Genomic DNA, 12,175 nt, shown 5'->3' with positions numbered 1-12,175 from the left:
TTTTATCTAGTTATTCATAGGAATTTTAACATGTAACACAATCTAATACTTTCATATGCCTATCAATCACACAAATTGAAATCAGTTCTGCTTATAAATATTAATGGATTGTAATATATATGCTTGATTATATGCATTTTCTACATTTATTAGCAAAGTACAGAATTCCATACAATCAATCATGTAACTTCCATTGTTACTTATGAGTTTTCCAGTTTGAAGGAGTCATTCGCAGTGAGTCATAACTAAATTCTTAGAAACAGAACCTGTTTTTTCTTGCAACAAAACTTATATATGTTCCAATCGAATATGTATATTACAATAAAAATATGTACTTTCTATCCAGTTCTATCGAGTCGTTAAAGAAATATAAATCGACGTGAAAATGTTTAAAAAAAATAGGGTTTTAGAACAATTTTATTAAATTTTCAAAAGAATGTAACAAATTATATAAAACAAAATGCAGAAATGTCTTTAAGGAAAACCTAGTTCTCCGTATAAGCTAATAAAGCTTCATTTAAGTACTGAACATCTTGCTACTATCTCCAGAATTCGCTTAAAATTCCCCCAGAAGCATTTTTCATTTATATTTCTCAGTTAATTTACAGTAAAGCAACAAATTATATAAAAGAAAATATAAAATTGTTCACACAGGCTAATACAGCTCATTTCAATACTGAATATTTTGCTACCACCTACACGCCCACAATTCGTTGAAATTTCTATATATGCATTTATTCATTAATATTTTGCAATTAATGTTTAATAGAAAACAATAACCAACTCCTAACTGTTCACTTGCCAAATATGTTCTAGATTAAAGGACCGGCTCCAGAAGCAGAGCAGAATCTCGATAACACCTTCCCGTCTAGAAAATAATCAACTAGCGATCAAGAAGTACGTGGAAACCTTTATCGGCATGGTCTCTCGTCGAACAATGAAACGAGGCTCTTTACCAGCCACTTGAGACGCTTCTTCATGCCTTATTGTTAGTAAAATATTAAAACGCAACCAGCCCTTGCTCAAAATTACGGGCATGCCCTGCATCACTGTCCCGGCAAACGAATGATTCGCTATTTTCGGGTGTCACCCGTACGCTTAATGAATGCCCGCGAACGCTGGGGCAATAAACATCGCATAATTTGTCGATTTATCTCGTCACCCCCGTCCCCGATATGACGCGAACTTAATAGCCCACCTCTGGAAATAGAGAACGTGTTCCTGTGAAAGTGAAATGCAGATTTTCCAAGAGGCGTTCACGTGAACGAACTTTATGTTGATTTGATCCTTTATGGGGTGAAATTAATGGAATATTACGAAAATTAAATTTTCTGTGGAGTGACGTTAACTTCTTAGTTTATAATCGTGAGATTTTTAATAAATTATTCTTTCATTGATACAAAATTGTTGACACAGAAATTTTATTTTTATTTGCAAGCTTTGAGTTGATTCGACGGTTATGATTATTAAGACCAATAACCTGATAACTTTTCATTAAGAAATTAAATCTATAATTTAAACATTGAAAATTAAAATTAAAACTATCGAACAATCAAATTGAATTGTTAAAATTTTTCGATAGAAACTCTAAAAGTGCATATATTGACATTTCTATTCATTTACAATTGTGTTTGCGTATTGCTGAATTAATTTCTTTGATAATTTCTCAGAGAATCGTGTTATCTTCTCAATAATTCTAAAGATAAGAAATGAGGAATGGGTCATTCTGACCTCTCTGGTAGTTCTAATGTTAACAATGTTGTAACATTAAACTCTTCGAAGAAGAGAATAAACTATGCAATAAAAGAAAATTCTTGAAAGTCTACTGTAAATTATTTTATTTCATATATAAGTACAAAATAGAAAAATGATTTTAAATATACTTTATGATTTTAAATGTCTTTCAAATTAACCTTTTTATTACCTTCAATATTTTTTATATCCTTGTTCTGAAAGCAATTTAATTAATTAACGTCTAATCACATTTTCATATTTAATTACGATAACAGCTTCAATTATGTCATGCGGCAGTCACGAAGCTGCTAAGGTATTTTCGACAGAAAAACAGCAATTTATAACATTTGGGCGAGGCTCGGGTACGTGAGCAAGCTAAGGGGGTCAACGAAGTCCGGCCAATCATTGTTATCGACCAGAACCATTGTTACACGTTCGTCATCCTTCGGAATAGACGACCGTGGATGACGCTTTATGCCGCATTTTGCGAACTAAACAATGAATCGAATGAAGGCAGTTTCTGTCCAGATCATTTTCTTGATTTAAAGTTATTCGGATTTGTATTTTATTTTGCAATTATTCATATTATAATGGTGTTAATCGAAATTATTTAACAAAACGATGTTGAAACTAACAAACAGGATAAAATAACCTATTTTTTATATTTTTTCTTTTAGATAAATACATGTTTGCAATTTTTATAAAAAACACAAAACAGTTAATTTACTCGGTAATTCTAGTGTTAATTTCTTTTGTAAATTAACACTATAATTATCGAGTAATTATAAATTAATATTAAAAAGAAATTACTATTAAATTGTTTATAAAATTAAGTATTTAGATAAGTAACTACAGTTTAATAACAAATAACACTGTTTTCTTCTATTTTATGAAAACAATATATTCTCTATTTGCAATAATACTTTATCTACGGTGAATCTGCTCTAATAATACGTTTACTAAACTTTAACGAGATTTTATATTAATTCGAATCTGACAATAGGCTAATGAAGTTTAACTCAATAAAATAAAACTTGTCTCTAAATTTCAAACCATGAAACAACATTTCGCTATCAGCCTAACAATGAAAACAAAATCTCTATTTAGTTCTATCTTTAATAAAAAAGAAATCCATAAATATCTTTATTCAAAGAATAATTTTACGTAATCTGCACATAAGCTCAACGAATGCATAGAATTCGCAATCGCAAGTTCTACACTTTCAAGCTGATTGCACAAAACGGCAGAATTCTGAACATCTTATGATAAAGTGGGCGGATAAGTAGAAAATCTTGAAAACGCGATGAATTTTGCCTAGATAACAAAGACACCGCTGACTGCGCTCGCGAGTAGCTGAATTTCCACGGGAGAAAGGTGAATAAAAGATGCCGAAGAGGTCAGGTAATCGAGTGGAGGGCGCATAAACGTTTTAAGGGGACGTTGGCGCAGTGAAAAGGGCTGGTTGGTCTCAAACGTCTTCAATATTCAATGCACCATCATCCCTCGGGACAACTCTGAGGAAAGACTGGGCAGAATTCCGTCGACGGTGTCACGGCAAACATATTTAAACATTGGGTTACCTTGTTCGCAATGGAGACGGTTTCTTGCGAGTTTCTGTTACGCGGATGAAATACTTTTTACATATTACTGGGTAACGTATCAGAGGGAAGTCCGATTATCCTCCAAGTTCCTGCCGCGAAGGCTTACCAAGGAGGGCCCCCATGGGCGTGGGGGATTTGACAAAATATTGCGCAAAGAATTTTGCTTTTTTTATATTATGTACAAATCGTCTTTTTAAAATTTCTTTATAAAAGCTGTAAACGTGGATTTATTAAGATTTCATTTGGCTTATATTTCAGTTTAGGTATTACTAAATCAGTTTCTTGAATCATTACTCAAAGTAGTCTCTATACCTTTGCAGTAATTGTAAAAGAAGAAATTAGGAATGGGTTATTTGGACCAAACCTGATAGTTCTAGTGCTAACCATTTTGTGTGGAGTGACAAATGAGACGTTATAAGAAATTTTGCAACAAAAAAAAAACATCTAGATGTGCGTGATATGTAATTCCGGTGTAAGAGAATAACTTTGATTTTAATACTTTACGTCTTTGCACTCGAAAATTTGTTCACTGTTACATGGGCTGTGGAAGGAATGCCGAAGCTTCCCTGATAAATTAAGGGGTAAGAGTATGTTTAATATTTAATATGATATTTTAGTTTTAATACCTTACTTTGTTTTACTAATTTGTTTAATAATAAATAATAGAGAATAGAGGAATCAGGTATGAAAAAAGAGAAGTATAATAAAGTAATAACATTTTTAAGACGTCTATTACAAATTTTGGTGAAATTTGAAACAATTCCATTAAAAATTTATAAATTTATTTGCAACTGAAATTTCTTTCTGTCATTGTATATCAATATGTAATAAAATATTGTTTCTGTTATTGGAGAGTTTATTATAAACAGAAATTTGTAAATTAGTTACTTGTGAATGCAGTGTTAAAAACTACAAACCCTCTAATGCCTTTGTTTGTAAATGATCGCTTTAAAGTCCTGCTCGAGGAGCGTTTCATCAGCTTAATAAAAAAGTAAACCACTAGACCACGTTCCCAATACACTTGACATCAAAGCAACGGATCAAGTTCACTGTTAATTAAAGAAGAAAGCATACTTGTCGAAAAGCCATTCGTATTCGGAGAAACGTCTCGCTAACAGACAAACAAATAAATTACAATAAATTTAACACTAGGTTGATGGAACGCGTCAATTTGACGCATATTAAATTTTGTAAACCTTATTTGGTAAACGATAAAATTGATTTTAATTGACGCAATTACACGAGTATATAGTAAAATTACGTTATCATTAGTAATTTAGTAAAAGACGAAGAAAATTTGATACTTATTCTATGTATATATTTGCTCCCAAGGTTATCGATTAATAATAGAAAAATAATATTTAATTTATATTAAAAAACAATAAATAACACCTAGATTTGTCAAATTCAATTTAAAATTTTTGTCAGGAGTCTGACAAGATGTAGGTTAAGGGGTTAGAAAAGTTCCTAATGAAAATTTTGGAATGTTATAGGACCAATATTTTAAACCTCAGAACAGATCCAATAAAAATCTAGTGAATACCGACAGTTATCCAATTCTTACTTATTGTCAGATACAATTTTCAACGTCTTGCCATTAACACAGCTTCCCGATGGAATGAGAAATACGCTATACCATCGAAATAATCAGTTTTATACGAAATTTCGAAGCTGTGAAATAAACCGTGAAACTGCATATATCACACGCAAATGAAATTCCAAGAAAATTTCCTCAAGTCATATTCCTGGGAGAGGAGGAATGTAGGTTATGAAACCAAACGGAGGGAGAAAAAATTACGAAAAATAGCAGAACAGTGAAATCTACCATTCAATAAAGATCGTTTTGCAAATGTATGTAGAATGGTTCTAACGACGAAACCAAGTATAATATTATTTCAATTGGAGTTGAGAAAAATATCAAACTTTTCCATGGATTAATAAGTTCTACCATCCTATTGTTTATGTTCACAAATGCATCAGTGCAATTACAAAATGCAAACACATTTTTCTTTCTGAAGTGCACCTGTATAAGTTTTTCTACATAAATCAATTCCTACAGTAATTCTATAATTCAAAATTGTAAGATAAAGTGATTAAAATAGTTTTACCAATATTTTAATATTTTAAACATTTAATGTTTTATTGTTTAAATGTATAATATAAATATAGAATACTTCAAATATTTATGTATATTTTCCTTGCTAAAACCTGACAATATAGCTTCAAAAATCGAAGGTACTTTTTTAATAGATTACCATTACATTAATAATTTATAATTTGCAAGACTCTTGGTTTTTTACTGTAGAACTTGTATCAATGTTACTAAATTTAATTACCATTTAATATTATAATTTAGTAATTTTTTTTAATATACAAGAAACACTAAAATATTGTAGTATTTATGTATGAAATGATTATAATATCCGAACAATTATAGCAAAGACTGGTCAAATACGTATTAGAGTAAAATTAAATGTAGAATCACTTTTGACATAGGATTTCTAATAAATAAAAAACATCATTTTAAAACGCTGCCATATTAAAAATATTTCACAATCATATTTTAAATTTTCTTTTATATATTTTTTGATATTTTCCATTATAGCGTTTCCATATTCAGCGAGGCAATCTTTTTAGATTGATACTATCGACGAAATTGTGTTTCGATCATAACAAAATACTCAGCAGAAACATGGAGAAAATGGTCCAGCATCCTTGTAAGGGAACATGCAGAAGTGGCATCGTTTTATTTTCTGACACTTTGATAGAAAGTAGATCCTACGAAAATATTTCATACGCATGTTTATATTGGCTATTATTTATATTGAAAAAGTGAAAATAGCTCTTAAAGTTAAGGGTGAGAAATATATTCGATTGAATATGTATCTTCAAAACTACTGGGGATAGAAGAACGTTATAAATGTCAAAAACATGTACGTTTTAATAAAAAATCAAACTGTGTAAATAAATTATGAGAAAACTCCGTTTGTATAAACAATATACTGCATGTACATTATTAGATGTAAATTAAAGAATTAATACAGAAAACTTCCTAGACTATAAGATTTTACGAGTTGATTAAAAATAGATACACGTTCCATTTTTCATACATTTACAAAATAAAACATTGACAATTTCAAAAAAGATTATTCAGGAAAATAAGAACTTTGATGATTTTATCACATTTTAAATAAATGAATGTTTCGACTTTATTCAGACTTAGGCAACCGCCTGAAAAAAGCTGCAACTACAACCTTTTTCATGAACTTTAATTGAACTCATTTAACAGATTTCATTAAAAATTGTGTTTCATAAAAGTAAGAAAGTTACTTAATTAACTGCGAATGTTTACAGGTTAAAGTTTACTAAATAACAAAAAAAAGTGAAACAAAGGCAAAAGTGGGACATCTTCCCATTCGGTTGACTGTGTTAAAATTGTTATATATATATGTGTATGTTTTAAATAAATACAGTTTTGTATTTCAATAATAATTGCTAAAATATAATAACCATTTTAATTCTCTTGAAGTTTCGATAGAATTCATTTGAAACACAAATTCATCGTCGAAGGGAACAATTATGCATTTATTAATTTGCAAAATATCATTGAAGCACCGTGTTTTTGAATCACAAAGAAACTGCTTCGTTTTCTTTTTAAACGTTTTACATAATTATGAATACCGATCGGTGCTAGTTAAAGCGCGACGTAACACAAAGTCAGCGGGTATTAAAAATTACCTTTGTTTCCGCAATTGTTAATTTATTCACTTTGTTACTTTCGCTTCGGTTTTCCATACGATTAATTTCAGTGTCGAGCGGCGACGGCATGTTAATATTCAATTTCACCGAGGAGTTACTCTTTCTTCATTTTACTATCGATCGGTCTCTGCGATTGTAATTTCTTTTGAACCTATCCATCCTGTAGCGATGCATTTGCCAACAGATTTTATACATTGTTACTACGTATTACAATATTAATTGTATTTCGAGTTTCGTTCTCGAAAGACAAAAATCTGATTAAACTAGTAAAAAATATTCTCAGATTTGCTACTGTACTTATTTACGTGAAACAGCACAACTAACTTTAAATTAAAAATTTTCGAAAAATTGAACAAACTTTTTACAAAAATGACATTATCCTCAACGCAACCAAATACAATAAATTTTTAGCAACAAATCACCAAATAAAAGTGTAATAAATCTTCACTTCTTGATTACTTCACCCCTACATTTTGTCGCGAAGAATATATAACAGAATTTAATCCACGCAGAAACATAAATGACTTTACATTGATTCTTTAAAAAATTATAAACCCACTTTCATTAAAACACTACTACCAAGCAAATTTGTTCAGAACTTCCTTTCAAATCTAACTGTAATTTATTTTAAAACAGTGACCATAGCTCTCTTGTTGGAACAGAATCATAACTCCAAATTTTGCATTTTTCAGGAAAAGCGAAAAACTGATTTCAAACATAAACATATATTATTACATAAATACAATTTATGAACGTGAAAAATAGTATTCACTTTTACTAGTTATTTTTCACGTTACTGAAAAGGGCAATCAAGGTGTGTCTATGAGTAAGACGTTTTTATGAATGTAGCATGCTGTCGCACAAATCAAGGACAATAACATAATTACTCTCAGCTAGTCAAATTATACAGATGAGTAAATAAAACTTTCGCCATCGTTCAAGAGATTTCTCTACAACATATTTACATCGAAAATCGTGATTTCACATTATTGTGTTAATTTTACATTACTGACATTACATTATTTTATTGATGTTAAAATCATAATTTTTGAGTTACCACTCTGTCCCGGCAAAAGAGCGATACGTTCACACCCAAAAATAGTAAAACTTATTTATACTTAATTATTATTTTCTTTTTATTACATATTTTAAGTTGCGCCAAACCCATTAGGTCATCGGCAACTACTTTAAATTATGCAGATAATTATCTTGTATGTATACGATTACATTGTGCATTCCTTAATTGTGGTTGCCTAATTAAATTAAGTGTCATTTTGATTTCCTTTAGCAATTTCAAAATATTAGTGCATGAGTGAACTGTTCGAATTACTTCTTCGCTTGATAACCAACTTTATTTTAAACAGAACTTCTTCATTTTTAAGTGTGCAAACTTTGAAAATCGTCGAGCAATTAACAAGATTCATTTTCACTTGATTCTACGTTAACGAAGCGCCCCTGACAAACACAGAACTAAACAGTGGAAATAATTTGCTGAGCAGAAGGAACAACTAAAGTCAGAAGGCAATCTAATCTATTTCCGCAATCATCCAGCCATCGCCAGGAATAAAAATATGTTCGCCTTATTAGCTATTCGTGGAATTTACTGTGTAGGGACTTAATGCATCGTTCGCGGCCGCGTAAGTGGCAAGGTTGTAACCGAGCTCGAAACACCGGTCCTGAAGCATTAACACGCGGAAAAAGGCTGGCGCGCGGACGCGTGCACTACGTTATACGTTCGTCTATAAAAAGAAGCTATGTCATCGCTAACAACTAGTTGTTATACGACACGGAATATTGCGTCGGGGATAAAAGAAAGAAAGAAGGAACGGGTGGGAAGAAGAAGGAGTGGGAGAGTTGAGCTTGATCGATTCCATCGAGACGAGAGTCTCGGTTCGATGATCTTCGATGAGCGTAGAGGACCGTCTGCAACCCTGATTTTTGTCTGGTCGAATTGAAAAATTGATGGTGTCTTTTTAAGAAAAAAGGAAAAATGTAAAGTTTGGTGGGAGATTGAGACAGCTCCACCTTCTTGTTATTTTAGGAAATCAACAGAAATCAATTAAAAATTAGGCACTGCTTCAAATGTGCTGTCAATTTATTGCCAACAGATTCAACTTTTATGACATTATATTTTGTATATTGTATATTACTATAATGTTAAAATTAAGTTTATTGTAGTGTTAAAAATGTTAAGGTCTTAATGAAACATAATTTATGACGTGAATCATTGTTAAATAATAAAAAACAGTAACTGATATTAACAAATAATCATAATAAATATAAAACATACAAGGATATCATACAAAGGTAATAAGGTATGTAATTGAATAGTAATAAAAAGAAGGTACCTGAAGCTAATTTCTTTTTATACTACATGAAAGTTCACATTTTTAAAAGCGAAATTACATATTAGGTTGTACCCTAAGTTTATGCGGTTTATTTATCGATCATATACAATAATATTTTATGAAATGTAAAATTCGTATAACTTCACGACCTGTCGCTGTCGAATACCTTCTACTGACTATGTGTAAAAACTGAAGAATAAAAGTTTCGTCACCCAAGTCCTCGTATCGTTATATGATCACAAAACGTAACCCGAAATGTATAAGCACATCGTGATGCGAACTTATGGGACACCCTAATATTTAACAAAAAATGCGTCAAAAATAGAGTTGCCTCCTTCTTGCAACAAACCCTTCGAGTGTATTGTTACACAGAGGATATTTTAGAATTGATGAATCAATGCATGAGATTGCTTGCAATTACCCTAATTAATCTTGCGTAATTTGGGTCAAGAATGTTTACAGCATTGTCAGACTAAGAGTCTTTGTGGACTTACAGTTCTTTTTTATTCTTTTTATCATTTTTGTAAATGTATAAGATTTTTAAATTAGGACAACTTTACACAATAAAATTATATTCTTTTGTAAGTTCTTTTTAAAATAATGCAGAATATAATATTTAGTTGCATACCAGTTTTCCATCACTGTTGCAGCATTTTGAAAAGAATAACGTGTATTGCCTCTCTTGAAAAAGATATAAATATATTGATATAAATGCAATTAATAATTATGATAGTAATAATGATCAGTTTAGGATATTAAATAGAGTAATATAGATGCAAAGAAGAATAGTAAATCAGCATAATGTAGATCAATCCTTAATTCCGTAAAAATCAATTTCGTTCATTGCATATAATCCGAAGTGAAAAACTACTCCGCTGTTGTCAATATTTATTTCCCTCAAAAAAATGTTCACTTGACGAACCAATTAAATTAAAATCATTTTGACGAACTCTGTCACTAAAAAATTTATTAACAGACTGCGAATTTTCATGCATTTATGAGAAATTTGAGAATGAAGAATTGCACAAAATGCGACAGAATATCCAAAGCATACTACTTTCTATAATATTTTTTGAGAGAAATTAATTAATTCTATTTTTTTAACTATATTCTTAAAATTTTCAATTTGCATACAAATCCAGAGTCAAAGGTTTAATAAATAAGAATTCACTTCTTCAATCAAAGATTTCAGTAAGTAGCTAGATTGAACTAGAGTATTGAATGTAATTATACTTTATAATGTTTCCCGCATTCGTGTTTCACAAAAACGCTTAAAAATCCGCGAGCTTAACGAGGTATTAAACAAGAACTCATCGAAGCAAAATTATACGCAAAAATGATTTAATTTATACGCGTGGGGATAGCTAATTTTACAGATCTCATGTTATTATTGAATAATTACACGAGTGCTTCATAATTTGTTGACACATTAACAGAGAACCGCCAGCTCGAAAGTTTCTCCTTTAGAAATTATTAAAATGGGTGTTGGCACTCTTGGCGCGGTCATCTTCGGTGTGTGCGCATCTCGTCTGTGCAACGTCATTCCGCAACGTGTAAAGTATATCTTGACACGAATCGGAATGAAAGTGGTTGCGCTTTTTAGAACAGATTCCGCCTGTTTCAAAATTATTGAGGGAGACATCCGCTTTGCGGTGAAACGAGTTCCGTTTCACAGTTGGTAAATGCCGGGTGCCCGAATTTCTTTCTGCGGTGAGTGAAATTACAGTGAAACAAATAAAAGATAGTATTACATGAAAAATTGTGCATACTAAGGTTTCGTATTTATTGTACAACAAACAGAATGTTATCTGATGAAACGAAGTATTTCCTTAAATAACCTTAACCTTATTGCTATAACTGGATGATTATTTAATAAATTGTATCGAGAGAAATAAATATTTAGAAACAGATCAGTTTCATTTTAACCAATTCAGGGACGTAAGAATGAAATCAAACGAAACAAAACTGTTACCGACTCATGAAACAAACGAAGTTTGAATATTTGTAACATTATTTTATAATATATGTGTTTTATGTATTATTTGTAACGTTTTTGGTTTATAAATTGTATTGTATTTAATTAGTACATAAATTATGTTAAATGTAAATACGTTTCGTTGTAATGTGTCTGTTTATGAGTTTTATTGCGTTCTTTCGTAGCTGACAAATATACAGGGAAAATGGGAATGAAACAAATTTTAGTGTTTTTTCAACGAATATAATAGCATACATTCTTTCGTGTTTCCAATGTTTTTGGAGAAATGAGTACGAATACCACTTATTTTTAGTACTACACGCGTATATTTTTGTATAAAATGAGAACACGTCGACATAAATTTTATTTTATTTTTTTATTTCTCTCGTGCGCTCACCTGTGATTTTGAAAAACGAAAAAATTATAAAATAAAAATATGGAAAACAAATACACAACATACAAAATTTATTGAGAGAGGATATTACTGTATTTCAAATTAGATTTTATTGCTATTATAATATCATTAATAACACTTTATTTTATCTCAAATTTTTTCCTATACGTCTATTCCAGGTGATACGCACAAAAAATGACAATGAAGCTCCAATTATGCAAAATGCAGATTTCATCACTATATTTTCTCTGATTGTTTTTCGACAATTGTCGCGAATCACAATTCACACAACCCAAGATATATTTTTGTATATATTTTTCCACGAAGAATTTTTCAGAAAAATGTTATAGAATTATAAACCACC

At 30.5% G+C, this 12,175-nt stretch overlaps 2 protein-coding genes across 33 annotated transcripts in view; one reads left to right on the top strand and one right to left on the bottom strand.

Moving 5' to 3' along the window:
• The window catches only part of Patronin (calmodulin-regulated spectrin-associated protein patronin), a 139,504-nt gene that overhangs the window by 49,402 nt on the left and 77,927 nt on the right, over positions 1-12,175 (bottom strand). The gene's annotated exons all lie outside the window — the stretch shown is intronic.
• The window catches only part of LOC116431935 (uncharacterized), a 38,001-nt gene continuing 36,732 nt past the window's right edge, over positions 10,907-12,175 (top strand). For 2 of the 7 annotated variants that reach the window (XR_012997996.1, XM_076364570.1), the window contains exon 1: positions 10,918-11,152. Coding sequence is in view for 5 of the 7 variants with exons in the window: in XM_076364570.1 (XP_076220685.1) it covers positions 11,125-11,152 (28 nt within the window). In the remaining 2 variants the exon portion in view is untranslated. Of the gene's footprint in view, positions 11,153-12,175 lie in introns of all 7 variants that reach the window. The other 5 variants (XR_012997995.1, XM_076364567.1, XM_076364568.1 and 2 more) reach the window with 5 other exon arrangements.

Source organism: Nomia melanderi, chromosome 2, assembly GCF_051020985.1.
Source record: "Nomia melanderi isolate GNS246 chromosome 2, iyNomMela1, whole genome shotgun sequence".
NCBI classification, from domain to species: Eukaryota; Metazoa; Arthropoda; class Insecta; order Hymenoptera; family Halictidae; genus Nomia; species Nomia melanderi.
This window is presented reverse-complemented; position numbering and strand designations above follow the sequence as displayed.